The following is a 17,767-nucleotide window of genomic DNA, read 5'->3' on the forward strand; positions in this document are numbered from 1 at the left end:
ACTCGGGGAATATCCTGGAGCATGAAACTCGCGTGGTAAATGATGGGCCCGTCTATGCCCCGAAATGGGCATTAAAAGAAGTTTGACATCTGTCCGTGCTAGTTAGTGTTAGTGGGGCATGGATGTTTTGCCTGTTGAGTTTCTTTCTTTCGTTTCTCTTTCAACTTGTTCTTTCTAATTTCACCTACCGTTGACTGAAAACATACGTGACACCATGGCTGTCACTGAGAAGAATAGGGCTCAGGCCAGTGAGAATGGGGTCAGAAACAGTACTGAGATAGATACAGTACGCCAGGAAGCTGCTCTGGGTCACAAGCAGGAGCTGTCGCGCAACTTTGGACTATGGAGTGTAACAAGCTTGGGAATTGTTATCGCCAAGTGAGTTCAAGTTAATTTATTCTTTCGTTCAAGTTCTTAGTGATCTCGACTAACATGGAAATGTGCAATTTAGTTCCTGGGCCGCTACTGGTGGTACGATCGTGACTGCGCTTATGAATGGAGGTCCGATGGCCCTGCTCTATGGGTTGATACTCGTCAGTGTTTTCTACACGGCTATTTCAGCCTCGCTGGCTGAATTGGCATCCTCAATGCCCTCCGCGGGCGGAGTATACTACTGGTCCACGGTGCTGAGTGGCAAGCATGGTCGCGCTGCTGGATTCTTCACTGGATATCTCAACGCGTGCGCCTGGCTTCTGTCAGCTTCGTCAATGAGCTCCATGCTGGGAAATGAAGCGGTGGCTATGTATCTGCTCCGTCATACCGACATTACCTGGAATTCCTGGCAGGTATTCATTGTCTTCCAAATCGTCAATTGGACATGCTGTGCAATTGTTTGCCTCGGAAACCGGTTTATTCCTATGATCAATCGCCTGGCACTGATCTTGTCAATGTGCGGACTCTTTGCAACAATTGTGGTACTTGCGGCCATGCCAAAGACACATGCCAGCTCCACCCAAGTATGGAAAACATACTACAATATGACTGGTGGCTGGTCTGACGGGGTCTGCTTCATGACGGGTCTACTCAATGCTGCATTCGCTGTTGGGGTTCCAGACTGTATTAGCCATTTGTCAGAGGAGGGTGAGTTAGATGCTGATTGATTTGTTTGAAACGATCCGATTTCATGGACAAGAAATTCTAACCTTTCCTACCTTTTAGTTCCCAAGCCACAGGTTAAAGTGCCCCAGGGTATCATGCTCCAAATGTTGACAGCCTTCAGCACCTCTTTCATCTATCTTATCGCTTTGTTCTATTCGATCCAAGATATTGATCTTGTTTTCGATAGCAGCTCGGGCTACTTCCCCACTGCTGAGATCTACCGGCAAGCAACAGGAACCACCACCGGTGCCATCGGCCTCATTGCTGTGCTATTCCTGGCTACGTTCCCAACTCTGATCGGTACCTTCGTGACCGGAGGACGCATGTGGTGGAGCTTGGCCCGTGACGGCGCAACACCCTTTTCGGACTACTTTGCTCAGGTTCACCCTACATTGAATTGCCCTGTGCGTGCTACATGCGCCATGAGCGCACTCGTTACATGTCTCGGCTGTATCTACGTCGGCAGCACCACGGCCTTCCAGGCCCTTATCTCGTCCTTTATCGTGCTTAGCACCCTGTCATATTTTGGCGCCATTTTACCCCATGTCTTGACCGGCCGTCGCAACATTGTGCCTGGGCCTTTCTTCATGGGGAGAAAGCTGGGAATGGCCGTCAACATCCTCTCTTTGGCCTATATCATTGTCACCGTGGTTTTCTTCTGCTTTCCCCAGGTGATGCCTGTTACCGCGCAGAACATGAACTATACAAGCGTCATCACTGTCGGCTTGATGACATTGGTTTCGATTTGGTGGTTTATTCGTGGAAGAACTCAGTACCGTGGTCCCCATTTCAGCTTTGAGGCTGCCAAGGACTTGACTTCTGTGCAAACAGGAAAGGGGTATGGCGATGCCCCATTTGAAACTAGAGAAGGGTCTACGGAAGGTTCTGTGAAAGGGAATTGAGCGGGCTGATTGAATTTCTGTTCATGCGACAAACAAAATAGGATGAGAATGAATGCTTTGTATATATGATGTGATTTACTGCAGAGTTGCTTATAGCAATTTAAACCCCTCACTTGATGTGGGCGTAATGAGATATTGATTCATATGACTTCAATTGCTTGTATCAGCTTGAATATTACCTGGTCCCAAATACAAAAAATCCCTCCCCTTCCAACATTCTATTCGTTTATTATCCCAGTTCGTCACAGTTGGGTTGACCTCTGATTATTATACAAATGTTGAAACTCCAATCCCATCGTTTGATAGTTCATTATCCAAATCCATCATGCCTAAAGCATGTAAAGCCGAACGCCTGTATACACTATTACGTCTAATTCGAGGTGGCAGTGGCAGAGGCAGAGGCGCTGCTGCTCAGACGGACAGAGGAAGAGCTCTTGGGGGTGGATGAGGAGGCTGCTGCTGAGCTGGATGTAATGTTCGCTTCCAGGGGACCGATCTGAAGAACACCACATGGGTTCTTCGGTGCAGAGACGCAGTCGCCGAGGTACGCTCCCAGACTACCAGTATCATTTCCTTTCAGAAGGACCTGGCTGGGGGCGTATGCGGGGACCAAAGAGGTGGCATTTGCCTGGAACATGGACGAGTTGACACGGCTACCAATCCAGGTAGCGTGAGCAGAATGTTCAGCGGCGAGGCGAGCAAGCAAAAAGGCGACCTCGGGTGAGTTGGTGTAGCCAGCGGCACCAATGAAAGCACCACTGAGGGTGGACTCAAATTGGTAGGCGTACTTGATGAACGACTGGATGCCGCTGATGGAAGGGTAGGTGTATTGGCATGAGGGCTCCGTGAAGTCGGGAGCCTTGGAGCTGAGCTCTCTCACGGCCTCGGCAGTCAGGTTGTCGGCGTGAACAATTCCTTCGAGGTTCGCGAGAGCCTTTGAGCTGCTGGTGCTGTTGGAAACCAAGGAGGCAACGCTTGAGTTGAGCTGAACGGTTTCGTAGAACGAGTTCAGGAAGCTGGAAAGTGCCCAGGTGTACTCGAGGACGTCTGTGTCACTAGAGGTGAGAGAGCAGTTGGAGCTGCTGGCGGCCGAGGACAGGGCCCCTCCCGCAACAAGAAGCCAGGCGATCTGCGATCCGAAACGCATTTTTTTTTAAAGAATAGAGAGATCTGAGAAAACTAATGTATGTTATTTGCAAGGAAAAAGAAACTCCGTAGTCGATTTCAAGGGACATTACTGATTTATACACTGTGCCTTGAAAATTCGAGAGCGAATTACGTGCCGACATGAGCGACAGCTTGATGCTGGCCATATGCCAGTCAATTTCATCATAAGCTCGCTCTTCTCAGCCGCATGCGGCGATCAGGACTGGGATTCTAAACAATATTTCACAGTTTGCGTACGCGTTCCACGGCGATTCTGGTTTCTTCTTCTGCCACAAAGCTTATTTAGCCGGGGCTCCGGAACGGCTTTGCATATCGCTTACCAAACGACCAATACTGATGCAAGCCGAGAAAAAGATTTTTCTCTCTATGTTTCAGGATGATTCATTGAACTGGAAACGACTCCATCATTTCGTTGACTGGTGTTCATCGGCCTTCACAACTTTTCCACGTCTTCTTGACTTTGGCACACAACCCTGATATCCGCTGACATAATCATTCGTGCTTGCGTCACGACTTTTTACAATCGCCAGAGTTTGATTAAAGTAGTATCAAGCTCATTAATTCTGCGCATGAGAATAATGATTTATTGCTCTAACCTCGATATGCAGGTGCTACCTAGTCAAGGCGCGGTCTAGGCCTTTTTTCGGCACGTGGTGGACTACAATCGTTCTCGTATGTAGTAGCGACAAAAAGGTCAAAGCAACATCGGGAGTGTAGGCAGCATATACTATTTTGTGCAGGAAACCCATGATACCACCATCACAACTTCCTAAGCTGTTTGAAAATACTAGTACTAAAGCTTTGATCAAGTCGGTATCTCGAATTAAGCTAAGGTCATGTTATGATTCTAGGCACGGAAGGCGGAACGGATGTATACGGTGGGTTCTGCATGAAGAGCGACCACCTGGGCAATGGGATTCATTAGTTATAGAAACAGAGCGACATTTTGAAATTTACTGGGTTTAATTTTACACCATCCTCAAAATAAATTGATATTGCTAGGCAATCTTGATTTATATATTCCCGCCTTACTCCCTGAACTATTTTGACGAATACAAAAGCTGAATCCAGTCATTTCTATTGCAGAAATATTGATCTTTCTGCTGCATTTCGATTAGCCAGAAAGGAGATGGTTGAATGCAAATAAACCTTTTAAAGGCTCCGCTGATGTATCTAGATATTCGTATTCTAGACGAGGATGGATAAAAGCGAGCAAATAAGCCTCCGTACTAGGTAAGCAGTGCTTGCTGATCACAATCTTAATTTCAAGCTTTGGAGCTCAACCCGCCCTGGGATTCGGCGCAATCTCTCAGATCACCATTTTAAGTAATCCACACATGGCCTTTAAAGTTTCACACGTTCCTTCAGGGTCCAATGAGGAACCACTGAAGAGGTCGGCGGGCCAAGGCCCAGCCAGCCAGCTTTAGGCAAGCCAGTTTTGTCGCGAGCTGTGGAGGTCCAGAAGAAGAAGGAAACAACACAAACAAAAAAAAAGGAGTTTTGCATCGCTTGAGAAGATCACTTGGCTTGAGCACCAACTCCTCCACTTCTACCCCGGAGCCAAGAAATCGTGTTCACAGTCACTTCGAATAGCACCGCTCATCTAATCTCAATTCGTCGCACTCCCGATAGCCTGTAAATGTTCACCTGGAAGTTCTCAAAGGCTCTCCTTGGTCTTTCTTTGGTTGGACTGATCCAGGAAGCTTACGCGCAAACTGTCCCGTCGAAAGACTGTGCCTCCGGCGTCCATGCCATCATTTCCAGGGGACAGGGTCCTGGTGACGATTTGAGTGTGATGAAGGCCTTGTCTGACAAAATTATCGACCAAATTCCCGGATCAACGACTCTTGGGTTCCCCTTTGACCATGACCCCGAAGACAAGTTCATGGCAGTCCACTCTGGGGCTCTGATGTTGCAGCACTATGTTGCGGATTATGTGAAAAGCTGCCCGAAATCCAAACTGGCTCTTGTCGGATATTCTCTGGTGTGTGCATCGATATGGTGAAAGAGTGCGATTGTTATTGCTTACAATTTAAAATAGGGTGCTGTGCTTACCATGGAAGCGCTTTGCGGAACTAGCTCTCTTCTGTTGATCCCAGTCCCGCCTCTTGACCCATCATACAACACGAGTGGTGAGTTATTGACTAAAAATCGGGATTCACTTCCGTTGCTCTAATTCACCTCTCTAGTTATTGCGAATATTGTTTACGGCGATGAAACATTCGTTCCCTTCCAACCTTGGAATACCGGAAATTGCTCGGTTGGCCTTGGAGTATGTTTATCATCCCTTATAAACTGACCAGAACCGCATTCTAAATAAACTTGATTCATCTAACAGATCTTCCCGCGCCTAAATCCTTCGACATGTGATCCGTTCGCAAGCTCATTGCATAGCTATTGTGACTATGGTGATAACCAGTGTTGGTAAGTCATACGTGTTGATTTTAAACTCGGTTGAGAATCCATTGATAAATGCTGATGTTTTTTTCAGCGCACCACTCCCCGACGATGACAATCTCGCACATCACACCTATATGAGGAAGTACGATCAAGATGTGGTTGATTTCATCAAACGCCGATTAGACTCTTGAAGGTACACGTGCTATAATTTTCATCGGCAAATTTGTTCATACTTTAGCCATGTTTTGGCTTAATCTTTCACAACAAGGACCCGTTATTAGTAGCAATTTGACAATGAAAACCTTTTGCTGTTTTTGTATTGAAGATTTCCATCTGGTATATGGATATTGAATGTGTTGAGAAATTATCATGCTGAAAAATCCCTAACAACTTGAAAGGACTCGAAGAAGTGCAAGGTAAATTCTACTGCGGAAACATCTCCTTCGCATGCTCCTCGACAAATTCTTCGAGGCTGGTCAGTTTGCCCCTTGCTTGTTTTACCGTCCATTCGACCAACTCTTTCGACTGAGGTCCATAGTACCCAGGCTTCTCAATCCAGCACATCATGGCTCCCATTGGGCGTTGGTAGTTGGGAGGAAGGTAGCTAGTCCACTGCTCTTGTGGGATCTGGGCATAGATCGTCTTTCTGCCCGTGATGCGGGTAATAATCTCTGCAGCTTCACGGTACGAATAGAAGCCTGTTGCCGCGGATAATATCGAGTCGACGTATTTATCTGGCGCGGTGAGAATAGCAGCGATGTACTTGCCACTATCCTTGGCTGCTTCGATGAGAGGGAACGGCGCATCTGGGGAGATAAAATTCGCAATGGCGTACGTTAGCTCCCCGCCTTCTTGTCCGGGGATTGGGCGAGGAATTTGGTTGGTTAAAAAGTTCTGCATGAACATTCCTGGCGCGAAGAATGCACTAGCAACCGGGAGTTCGCGGATGTAGCGTTCGATCTCAGCCTTAGAATCGAAGGAGTCGACTGGGTGTCCCCACAGGTGTTCGCATGCTGGGCTTGTGCTGAAGATCAGATATTTAGCACCAGCAGCGACCGATACATCAGCGGCGGCTTTTCCTTGTCGGAATTCGCGGGATTTGAGATGCTCATCGTAGACTGTGGTTGTCACGATGAAAACAGTGTGGGCCTTGGCTAGTGCTGCGTTTAGGGACTGGGAGTCGTCGATGTCGGCAGACACAACCTCCACTCCTCTCTTCTGGAGAGCTTGTCCAGCTGGTTTCGTGGCGTCGCGAGTGATTGCACGTAGCGAATACTCTTTCGAAAGATCGGAGTCGTTTAGAACAAAGTCGATGACGGAACCACCCTGCTGCCCGGTGGCACCGAAGACAACAAGTAGCTTGCTCATGTTGAGGATGTCAAAATGGTGAAATTTTTGCAGTCAAATCGTGGGATTCGTAGACGTGCGAAAAAAAAACACTCATTCGAAGGAGAGGCGTTATGAGGTAGATAAGTCTGTAGTGGTGAATGGTAAGTGCGTCGGAGATAACGAATCAGTCGGATTTAGGCCCCTAAGCCGAACAGTTGTTGATAAAAAGTTCGTAAACCGAGAGAGAGATCGGGATTAATCAATACATCGGCCTATTTCAGTACTCGGCCACTTCTAAGGTCAAAAATTTGTTTGATTTTGATATTTCAGAGACCAGAGTTGAGCAGAAAAGAAATATCTAGGAGTGATGAAGCATCACAGGCGAGCCTGGTGGGGATGGTGGCAAATCCTGCTGCCAGAGTGCGTGGAACCCCAATTCAAATTCCATTACCGTGATTTGCGCCTGTAAATATACGCGTCACAGTTTGGATATCATGAGTTCATCTCCTACACCTAACAAAACGAAGTTAGAAGAAGTACCTTCAATAACCTACGAGTGTGTGGCCTCGGGAGATTTAGCGGGATTTTAGTTTATCGAATCACGAAAGCTCACTACTACTTTTGAATCAAATTAATAGCAAATGTGCATAGAATTAAAGACTGTCTAATAAATGAGTTGTATTCATATCTATTTCTATCATGATTCAATCAAGGTCAACGCGACCGGTATGGATATCAGCCTCAATCGGCTTCACGAAGGCCGGGCGGACAATAATCTTGTGTCCCACATAAAGCAGAGTGAAAAGGATGAGACTGAGATAGTCAATGAAGAAGTCGGTGACACTGAAGCTCGGCACAAAGGCCGTGAATCCCTGCGTAATGATTATCAAGGCATTGAAAAATAGCCCATAGTATGAAAAATATGGTTGGAAGAGAGCTTTGTATGGTAAAATGTCACGCGAGATTCCTTGAGCTTCCAATGCGCGCATGAATGCTAGATGGCAAATGTTGAGTGAGGTCCAGGTGATGAATCCAGCCAGGCCGGCGATCTGCATTAGCCATTCGAATACGGTGCTTCCGGAATTGGATAGGTTCAAGAAGCCCAACAAGCCAAAGAGTGATGTGAACAGCACACTCCAGTAGGGGACGCCCCATTTGGTGGTTTTCACGAACAGCTTGGGTGCGAAGCCCTCATGTGCGAGGCCAACTAGAATTCTGCTTCCGCTGTAGACATTTGAGTTGGCCGCGGACAAAACCACAGTGAGCAGGACTGCGTTGATAATCGATGGCAACACATTCACACCGGCGCGCTTGGCAGCGATAACAAAAGGCGAGGCATTCGCGTTGTTGGCACTGGCTCCACTGCCTTCGCTTGCAGTGAGGCGATCATCAGTTGATGGGACAACGATTCCAATGAAAAATATGGTAAAGATGAAGAAGAATATAATTCGGAAAAACGCTTTTCGGATAGCGGAAGGGATGGTTTTGCGCGGATTTTGCGTCTCACCGGCAGCAATACCAACCAACTCTGTGCCTTGATATGAGAATCCAGCTTTAATCAAGACAGCCCAGAAGCCGAGAAATTTGGCTAGCGCGGGCTTGTCTTCAATGAGGTATCTGTTGAACGGTCCTGGGTCTACCCAGTAGCGAAAGCCAATATATCCTTCTTTGCCGACTCCTGCGTTCATGCAGATGGCGAAAATCATGAACCCAATCACGGTCAAAACTTTGATGCTCGATAGCCAGAATTCGGTCTCGCCGTAAAAGCTGACAGGGAGAAGATTCAACAGGATGATCACCACTAAGAAAACTGCGATGAAGATGGCGATTGGAATGGTATCATTCCAATAGTTTATAATCAACCCTGTCGCTGTCTGCATAGATGGATGAGTTAGCGAAGAGTATCTAATGCCGAAACCGAGCCCTGGCAGTTTACTGAGGGAGAGGGCATAGGAGAAATACCAATTCGAGCGCAAAGGTCGACGCCCAGGAGAACCAATAAATCCAACCCATCGCGAATCCCAGACTTGGATCAACCAATCGTGTAGCATAAGAGGCAAATGCTCCAGGAATAGGTAGGAATGTTGCGACTTCTCCGAGTGCTGTCATGACGGAAAAGACAATGGAGCCAACGAAGATGTAAGCGATGAGTGCTCCGACAGGTCCGGCATATGAAATTGCTGTTCCACTTCCAATGAAGAGACCCGTTCCAATTGTGCCGCCTACTCTGTTGTTAGAAAATCAATCCGGTTATTGGAGAGAGTAGTTGTTACCTATGGCGATCATCTGCAAATGGCGGCTACGAAGCCTGCGCTGCAAGTCAGGCAATTGGCGCTGCTCGCCGACCACCTGCTTCTCTTCGGTATCGAAATCATATTCATTCTCAATCCCACTGATAGGATCTTTAGTTATTGAGTCGTCATTTTGCTTCTTGTCTATTCCGACGTGGTTGTGTGCAGGGATAACCTCGTCATCGGAAACCATATCGGGGCGAAATCAAGTACAATAACAACAAGAATAATTGCGAAGATATCGGAATGAGATTCAAAAGTGGACCTGGGGAATTGCAAATATCAAACAATCCGGGGGAGCAATACCCCATAAAGTATCCAGATCCTCGCGGGGTGCGAATTCTGGGGCCCCAGGTCCCTCCTCTCTCGCCGGGCCGGTACAGCTGTTGGCGGATCCACCGAATGACCAAAGGAGCAAATTCGGGCGATTCCTGGTGGGTCGATACAGCTCACGACCTGCATAAGAAAGGTTGTTTGGATTTAGCGTTCCCGCGACAGCCAGCGAGAGAGGTTCAACCCAAACGGATGTCTCCGACGATGAGAATAAGCGTCGACTAGAGGCTTTATGACGAAGCCTTACCGTGGAATAGGCAGACTCCCGGGCCGGTGAAATCGGATCTGCATGAGATCCGATACACGGAGTAAATCAATTGAGACAGTGAAAAGCCGTAGGTAATACTGATGAAACCAGAGGCCACATCTCCGGAGCGTCCGGGGGCCGATGTCCCACTCGTTGGCCACGGCGACTTTCGCTCTGTTTGAATAATCCTCTTGGTGGTACGATGCTACGATGTCCTTCTAGCTCGAGGAATTCATTAGACAATCGAAATTGCGCTGGTGCGGGGTAGTAGGGCGTGTTGTGGAGATTGAATCCACAGGATTCGTATTGCAGCCTGGAGAAGAGACTGGGCAAGAGTTTGGCTTGAAGATACAATTCACGGTTTCCCACGATTAATTTTCGCATTTGACTGATATGAAAATCAGAACTCAAATCCAAATCGCACATTGATCACTTATTATTCGAAGATGGTCAAAGATGAAGCAATTGGGATCGGTGACACTGGCTGAACCTTCGGCATGCGTTCCCGACGCATGCGATGTAACGGCCGAAACTTTAACCGACCACTAGTTGAATGCCGAGTCGATCGATTGGCCGTTGGCCGACTGATGCTGAGAATGGACTCCATTCACGGCCCAGTGTCTACATATCGCTGTTCATTCCCAGTCACATGTGGGTGGCTTCAGCTCGGGATATTTTCCAGGCCTTCATCCCAACCCCACGTGCTTTCGGCGTTAATTTCGAACTGTTTATGCCAAATTGAAAGCTATCCCTGTATTTGGGCTGGTCAAGATCCATGGATGATCCTCTTTCCTCATTGTAGGTAGATTTTGGTGCTCGTACCTACTATCTAGTATCAAGGTAATATCTGTGCACCCTCGCTCTTCTGCCAACAGTAGGTGATCAATCGTCCTCAGGCTCTCCTTTTGTGGCAAGGACTCGGGAAATTTCAGCTTACATATTTCCCCAAATGGAAATTTATGCTCTTATCTCTGACCACCAACTCCATGCCAAAATGAGGGAAGAGAGTATTTGGTAATCTACACAGCTTAGTGATATCGCTTATTCCAGTTGTCGATGTAGGCAATGGCGGTACGCATCTGGGGTCCGCTTGACCGGATGAAGACTATTTGTAGTAATAGCGCCCTGGTATGTTGCCATCGCTTTACAATCCATACAGTCCGACAACCTTGGAATTCCAAGGTTCTCATGGTGGAAAAACCACTGTATCTAAGAGACAAAAGGAAAAGCGAGACTCATTCCGGGCATCTCAATACTTCCTCAGATTGTGATAGCAAAGAGGGTCAAAATTCAAGCCAAATAGGATAACGGTCATTGCGGTGTTCGCGCTTTTCCCTCTGGGGACGCCGACAGGGGGTCCTTCGGAACAGCGGGTCTTTGGTCCGTTTGAGGTCCGAACTCCGAATGACTCAAGTCAAGTCATTTTTTAACCATTTCAACTTCATCAACTGAGTCGATACAAATACTTGTGAACTACCATCAGTTTCCCGCCCAAGTACCCGATAATTACCGCTAGAGCCGTCAGTGGACAATGGAGCCTCGAATTGAATATGCCGCCGAGGCCGACGGGCCTGGTCTAGCCAATGTGAACATCATCAGCTTCCGGCACCAGGGGTTTCTCCAGAATGTCTTTCCAGAAGCCAGCCCGGAGGCCTTGGCCGCGTACAAGGCAATCTATTCAATGAAACATCTGGCGAACCCGGAGATGCATGTCCTGAAGCTGGTGGACCCGGCGAGTGGAGAGATTATCGGTTACAATCGATGGCAAATCCCCAAGGCCCTCGTTGGGGAGACACTTCCTATTCTCAGTGAGAAAGCACAAGAAGCTGCGCGTAATTTCGCAGCCCTGGCCCCTCGGCCGATGAATGAGGCGATGTATGGGGCCTTTCGACAGCTACTGGAAACTTCGCGCAAGCGATTCACCACCGAGCAAGATATGGGTAAGTCGACTGTTTATTCTTTCCAAGGTTGGGGGTTATTTCACTTCTCTGTCCGTGACTGATTCGCCAATTAGTTCTGGATCTGCTTGCTATTCTCCCTGAATACCAAGGACGAGGCCTATCATCGAAGCTGCTGCGCTGGGGCTGTGACCAGGCAGACCAATTCGGGGTGAGAGTATATCTGGAGGCCACTGGTGATGGATATCCAGTATACATCAAGTATGGTTGGAAGCCCTTGGAGGAGGTGTCTCTTGATTGGTCGTTGTATGGAGGACAAGGCGTGGATCGGTTCACACTGATGATGCGAGATCCACAGCCAGTGAAGAATTAATGAATGACCAGTGAGTGATATCGATAATTGGATTTTTTGGAGCGAATTTATGTGATACGAAGTATAATACTGCCCACCTGGGGTACTAGTATTATAAAACATACAACTTGAATGCAATGCAATGCAATGCACAGCGGAAATGACTATGATAGCGGTGCTGTATAGTCTTAACATCTCCAAAATTTACTGTCTGAACTTGTATGAACTCAACCAGAGACTTGAAGTTTTGTACACTTTTATCACAGATCCTTTCACAATATAGGACTACTGGATTGTGGCTATTCTATAAGATAGGATCACAGGATAGAGTGCAACAGTGAAAAGGATAAGCATTTAGCCGAGGCGCGGGGAAAGCAGCCGCGACCTTCCATCTTCACTTCTACTTAACTTCTACTTCACCTCTACGTCGCATCTACTTCTCCCTCTCTTCCACACCAATTGGCATATCTGGGTAGATCAGCACCGAGCTTCCTGAATCACCTTCAACCCCCACAATGCCCAAGTTCGCTATCCTCGACGACTACCAGGGCATCGCGCCCGCCCACTTCGCCCACCTCCAATCACGCATCGAGATTGTCAGTTTCCCCGAGACGCTCGACCCGCGCGATCCTGTCCAGCATTCAAAGCTGATCGAACGTCTATCGTCCTTCGACGTCGTCCTCGCCATGCGCGAGCGCACCCCAATTTCCGCCAAGACCATCGCCGCCCTCCCCAACCTCAAACTCCTCCTCACAACCGGCACGCGCAACCTCTCCCTCGATCTCCAAGCATGTGCCGACCGTGGTATTCCAGTCGCCGGCACTGAGGGACGACCTCCCGGAGTTAACTCGACCGTCCAACATACCTGGGCCTTGATCCTTGGCTTGGCCCGACACGTCGCGCGTGACGATGCCGCTGTCAAGGCAGGCTCCTGGCAAGGCTCCCTGGGGGTGAACCTCTCTGGCAAAAACCTTGCTCTCCTCGGACTGGGCAAGCTTGGCTCGCAGGTCGGAAAAATTGCTATTCAGGCATTCGGCATGAACGTCCTCGCTTGGTCGACCAATTTGACTCAAGAGAAGGCTGATGAGCAAGCCGAAGCCCAGGGTCTTCCCACCGGCAGCTTTGAGGTGGTCACTTCCAAGACGGACTTCTTCGCTCGCGCTGATGTGGTGAGTCTGCACTATGTTCTCTCCGAGCGTAGCCGAGGAATCGTCGGTGGTCCCGAGCTCACGACCATGCGACCCTCCGCGATGATCGTCAATACATCTCGCGGACCCTTGATCGACGAGGCAGCACTCCTAAAATCCCTGAATACCGGTCAAATCCGGGGAGCTGCGCTGGATGTCTTTGACCCGGAGCCACTCCCTCTTGACAGTCCGTGGAGAACCACTCAGTGGGGTCGCGATGGGCGCAGTGAGGTATTATTGAGTCCGCATATGGGATACGGCGAGGAAGATCTGATCAATGGCTGGTACCGAGAGGTAGCAGAAAATCTCGAGCGCTGGTTAGATGGCAAGGAACTTTTGAAGAAGATGAATTGATCTATATCATGCACAGAATTGACACGAATTGATGAATTGGATGAAGCAAATTAGAATCTCTTTTGCCAACACAGCCTTCTCATTTAAATCACATATCGATGGGTTTTCTGCAAGCTCCGCGCAGTCGCAATATCGACTCCCTCTATCTCCGCAGTCTTTTGCAACCGCTCAAAGTCCTCGTGGCTCAGAGGCACGTCCTCATCTTCTAGTCGGTCCAGACGCTTATTTTCTCGCGTCAGGCTGAAGTACATGAACACGAAGCAGGCAGCTGTAACTACCCACAGAGCAATGTTCAGGCCAAGTGCGGGACGATAATGGGGCTTGTCCTCGTCGCGGTAGGTAAAGGGCGTCCAGATGGAAGCACTGCCTCCAACAGCGTTGATATAGGCATATGCTGCTGCGCGTTTCGCCGGTGGTCGGGGAATACTAGTCGCAATCCACGCGAAGAATGTTCCATTGATAGAGAAGATCATCAACATCAGGAAAAGCGAGAGATATCTCGGCCCGAAGGAGTCAGTGGTCATGAAGATGATCCAGCCGATAATCACGACGGGCATCGGATAAATCAAGAACCAGAATCGTTTGCGCAGTCTGTCGGACGCCCATGAATGCCCGATACTCCAGAGGGCCACGAAGGCGTATGGTGGAGCACAGAGCAGCAAAGATACAGTATTGCTATAGCCAAGAGTACTGGTCAGAGTAGGAAAAAAGAAGGAAAACCCCCCTGCTGCCGATTTGCACATAAAGGCAAATGCCAGAACATGGACTCGTATATCCTTCATTGCCAGAATGAAGCCCTTCACCTGTGACATTCTCTCTCCTTCATCTATATCGGCTTCAGCTGCTTCAATCGCCATTCGACGGTTGGCCACTCGTCTCAACTCTGGCGAAAGACCCTTCCAGGTGTGTGGAAACTCCGGTAAAACGAGTATCACAAGGAACCCAAGAACAACGGTGATGACTCCCTCTATTATGTATAACCATCGCCAGCCGGGGAGCCCGTGTCTGCCAGCCAGGCCGTGAAGAATACCGGCTGCAATCAGACTACCGAGAGCCCCAGCAATCAGAGACCCAATGTAGAAGAGAGACATTCGCATGCTGAGTTCCGCCTTCGTATACCACTTGGATAAGTAGAAGAGCACACCTGGGAAAAACGGAGCCTCCACGAAACCAAGTGCTAACCGACAACCAAGAATTCCACCATAGCTTTGAACCAACGCTGTTAGAGCAGATACAAGGCCCCATGCGATTGTCGTCAGGCCGAGGTAGAGTGACGGGCGACCGGTGTAATTCAATACTTGGTTTGAGGGTACACTACCGAGAATGTATCCAACGAAGAATATTCCCAGCCCTGAGAGACTGTCAGTGGCTGAATGCCATTATTAGGATATGCGGAGATAACTGACCAGCCTGGTATCGCTCAGAGGTAAGATTCAGGTCATCTTCCAGGCCTTGTAATCTGGCTGCAGCGTAGTTGTTCCTATACACCTGTCAGAAAAAGAACCCGCCAATGAATCCTGCTAGCATGGAATGATAGGTCACTCACCGGTCAATGAAATTCATCAGATAAATGACCACGATAAGGGGCATAATGAGTAAATCGATCTTTCGCAGCAATTTCTTCTCCAGGGCAATTTCCTCTTCGCTTGGCTTTGCTTCGACGGCTCCAATACCAGGACCATATTTGGATGTCAGTATTTCCTGGTCCTGAATGACATTTTCCGCGCTCTTCCCCACTCCCATGGCTCTTGACCGAGTCGCTATTGTAAAATAGAAGGTGAATGATCAAATTCTAGCGTGCAGTACTACTATCACCTCGAAACAGACACCTTGTTGAAATCTATATAAGCTATCCGGAAATTTGCAAGCCATCCACAGATTCTAGCCGTAACCTTCTAGGGCTATGGTATTATGTGGATAAAAAATCACGACATCGGCCAGGATTTGGAGGTAATCGGCCTCTTTCCGATACAAGATATTGTGGGTTTCAGCAATACAAACCAAACATCATATAATCTGCCACGGCCTCGTTTGGAGGATCATTTGGCAACGAGTTACTGGTAGAAGCCTCCGATGCCCTGCAAAGCTTGGAGCACCAATAAAAATCACCCTCGAGTTAAAGAAATCAATAGATATTCGCACTATAAACAAAATTCCATGAAATAATCATTTTAAATAAGAATTGTGGGTCCTTCCGCCCAGCGGAGTTCTTTTAGTCGTCGATCCGGGTATTATCATAAAGTATGCCGATTGCATCATCTGCGACAAGTGGCTGCACATCAATAACTAGATTGTTTACACGAATAGTCCGAGTCTCGGACTGCTTCTTGTCACACATAACACTTTTTGGGACTTTTTTTTATCTCTCTCTTTCATATCTAGATTCTGATTTCATGTATGTTGTGGTGAACTTTAGTGTCACAGCTACCGGCCTCGTCGAAGTGTATGCAACCCGATACTGTTCCAATGAATTTCTTGGCATAACAGTTTTCTTATATCTCTTTTCATAAATGGATCGATAATTCCTATCATGAATCAGAGTCCACCTCATCTCAGTTTAATATTTCCAAGCCGTGATCCTTCCAATTCCGGGTTCAGGTTCTGTTTCCAACCTGAAGGTTCTAAGCTGCCCAGGTGTCGTCCCGGCCTTCGTTTGCTTTTTCCTAAAATGGCGAAGTCCTTTGTCTACAAATTTAATATAATTCACTTGTTTTTCAGCTACTTTCTTTCCATCTTCCACCATCAACCCGTAAACTCCGCTATCTTCATCTTCTTCTCAATTTGCTGATTATCATTTCTTCATGGCGCATCCGAATCCATTTACAAATCTCACTATGCCAGATGGTATTATTGAGAGGAGTGCTAATTGAACCCACCCTCCCCCATCCCGCTGTGCCATTTTTGCTACTTGGACCATGGTCTTACCTTGATCCGGATTAGTATGTATTTTCCATATAAATTTGGATACACCACTGCCACGGCCTGGGTACCCCTGAGGCTGCCTCACCTGAAAACCTCTGATCATAGTATACTATGTTCTCTGCCTAGGTGCTATAATCTGTTGAGGACGGGTGCCTGGGTGGCACCTGTACCTCAGGTATCCCAAGGCGTGTACCTGCTATGTCTAGATAGCTTCGTCTCTCTCTCTCCTCCTCATCTTATCGCTAGTTTCATGGACTTAGAAGGTAATGTAGAGAATAACGTAGAGGATACGCCAGATATCGGAGGTACATTAGATAAAGTAGCGGTGTATTTACAACTTCTATGCCCAGGTGGTATATACATATAAGTCTGTATTGGGAAAGACTATGGTCCAAATAAGCCAAGGGGGAAGTTGGTCCGACTAGTAAAAGGTTGGTCCAATGAGCATACCTCATTATTGACGTACCGCGTCGCCTGTTTCTAGAGTGTGAATTCTCTTATATCGAGATTGTTGGTCAAGATGTCACTCTTAAAGCTCATCGGACTATTTTTTGTCCACAATCGAGTTGTTTCAAACCTTAGGAAAATGCATTCTATGGTGGTTTCAAGGTATGATGAAGAAAAATTGATCTATCTCTAGGGCTGTTTCAGTGGCTGATCTTAAGGAATCCATCGAACGATCGATTATTCCATAAATGGAAACCCCAGAGACAATTGAATGCGTGTTTTCTTTCCTCTATCTAGGAAAATATCGAGACGACGGGCATATTGCTGAATTCCAACCTGGGGCAACCGATTCTTTCAAATCTTCTGTCGATGAGATCGGCTCGGGTAATTCACAGGATGCTTCGACTGACTTGGAAAACCCAAAGGAAATCGCTTTGAATAATGTTGGAGTATTTGTCGCGGCTGACAAGTTCGGAATCAGTTCATTGACATCTCTCGCAACTCACAAATTCCGCCAACATTTGGATGCACGTTGGAAATCGCCTTTATTCTCCCAGATTATCCGCGAGTTCATCGAGTTACTCCCTGCTCATGACACGATCTGGAAGAGGTAATGGCCGAGGTAACATCGGAACATCTTCTTGATTTGGTTAAGCATCAGGGTAATCTTTGCCTTTTGGATTCTTTTGGGACACGGGTGATCTTACGCCTAGTTTCGAGCGGAAGTATTAAACGGCCTTTCGAAGACGATCAACTTCAGGCAGTTTCTCAAAAATAGAATGGAGGCAAATAGCAGCTTGCCGACATTGTTCAATAAAGTTCAATGTGGAACTCAAGAAT

At 47.7% G+C, this 17,767-nt stretch overlaps 9 protein-coding genes across 9 annotated transcripts; 5 read left to right on the plus strand and 4 right to left on the minus strand.

The window, feature by feature from the left end:
- Positions 1-214: 214 nt before the first annotated feature.
- On the plus strand, positions 215-2,000 carry N7533_011862 (Amino acid/polyamine transporter I; the record flags this gene model as incomplete). The annotated part of the gene is made up of 3 exons (XM_057108512.1): positions 215-378; positions 452-1,080; positions 1,159-2,000. The coding sequence occupies 3 exons, from the start codon at positions 215-217 to the stop codon at positions 1,998-2,000; spliced, it is 1,635 nt and encodes a 544-aa protein (XP_056953613.1).
- Positions 2,001-2,370: 370 nt separating this feature from the next.
- On the minus strand, positions 2,371-3,147 carry N7533_011863 (uncharacterized protein; the record flags this gene model as incomplete). The annotated part of the gene is made up of 1 exon (XM_057108513.1): positions 2,371-3,147. One exon carries the CDS (start codon positions 3,145-3,147, stop codon positions 2,371-2,373), a length of 777 nt encoding a protein of 258 aa, XP_056953614.1.
- Positions 3,148-4,806: 1,659 nt separating this feature from the next.
- On the plus strand, positions 4,807-5,758 carry N7533_011864 (uncharacterized protein; the record flags this gene model as incomplete). The annotated part of the gene is made up of 5 exons (XM_057108514.1): positions 4,807-5,151; positions 5,209-5,299; positions 5,357-5,439; positions 5,506-5,591; positions 5,659-5,758. 5 exons carry the CDS (start codon positions 4,807-4,809, stop codon positions 5,756-5,758), a joined length of 705 nt encoding a protein of 234 aa, XP_056953615.1.
- Positions 5,759-5,990: 232 nt separating this feature from the next.
- On the minus strand, positions 5,991-6,935 carry N7533_011865 (NmrA/HSCARG family protein; the record flags this gene model as incomplete). Its single annotated transcript, XM_057108515.1, has 1 exon — positions 5,991-6,935. One exon carries the CDS (start codon positions 6,933-6,935, stop codon positions 5,991-5,993), a length of 945 nt encoding a protein of 314 aa, XP_056953616.1.
- Positions 6,936-7,600: 665 nt separating this feature from the next.
- On the minus strand, positions 7,601-9,380 carry N7533_011866 (uncharacterized protein; the record flags this gene model as incomplete). The annotated part of the gene is made up of 3 exons (XM_057108516.1): positions 7,601-8,770; positions 8,859-9,118; positions 9,170-9,380. 3 exons carry the CDS (start codon positions 9,378-9,380, stop codon positions 7,601-7,603), a joined length of 1,641 nt encoding a protein of 546 aa, XP_056953617.1.
- Positions 9,381-11,298: 1,918 nt separating this feature from the next.
- Positions 11,299-12,038, plus strand: N7533_011867 (GNAT family N-acetyltransferase; the record flags this gene model as incomplete). Its single annotated transcript, XM_057108517.1, has 2 exons — positions 11,299-11,707; positions 11,782-12,038. 2 exons carry the CDS (start codon positions 11,299-11,301, stop codon positions 12,036-12,038), a joined length of 666 nt encoding a protein of 221 aa, XP_056953618.1.
- Positions 12,039-12,532: 494 nt separating this feature from the next.
- N7533_011868 (D-2-hydroxyacid dehydrogenase family protein) lies at positions 12,533-13,558 on the plus strand (the record flags this gene model as incomplete). The annotated part of the gene is made up of 1 exon (XM_057108518.1): positions 12,533-13,558. One exon carries the CDS (start codon positions 12,533-12,535, stop codon positions 13,556-13,558), a length of 1,026 nt encoding a protein of 341 aa, XP_056953619.1.
- An 83-nt stretch (positions 13,559-13,641) lies between these two features.
- On the minus strand, positions 13,642-15,301 carry N7533_011869 (uncharacterized protein; the record flags this gene model as incomplete). The annotated part of the gene is made up of 3 exons (XM_057108519.1): positions 13,642-14,909; positions 14,965-15,038; positions 15,105-15,301. 3 exons carry the CDS (start codon positions 15,299-15,301, stop codon positions 13,642-13,644), a joined length of 1,539 nt encoding a protein of 512 aa, XP_056953620.1.
- Positions 15,302-17,175: 1,874 nt separating this feature from the next.
- On the plus strand, positions 17,176-17,541 carry N7533_011870 (BTB/POZ protein; the record flags this gene model as incomplete). The annotated part of the gene is made up of 1 exon (XM_057108520.1): positions 17,176-17,541. One exon carries the CDS (start codon positions 17,176-17,178, stop codon positions 17,539-17,541), a length of 366 nt encoding a protein of 121 aa, XP_056953621.1.
- Positions 17,542-17,767: the final 226 nt, after the last annotated feature.

Source organism: Penicillium manginii (assembly GCF_028828005.1).
Source record: "Penicillium manginii strain IBT 31320 chromosome Unknown utg000009l:1.0-3297300.0:1.0-3298630.0, whole genome shotgun sequence".
NCBI classification, from domain to species: domain Eukaryota; kingdom Fungi; phylum Ascomycota; class Eurotiomycetes; order Eurotiales; family Aspergillaceae; genus Penicillium; species Penicillium manginii.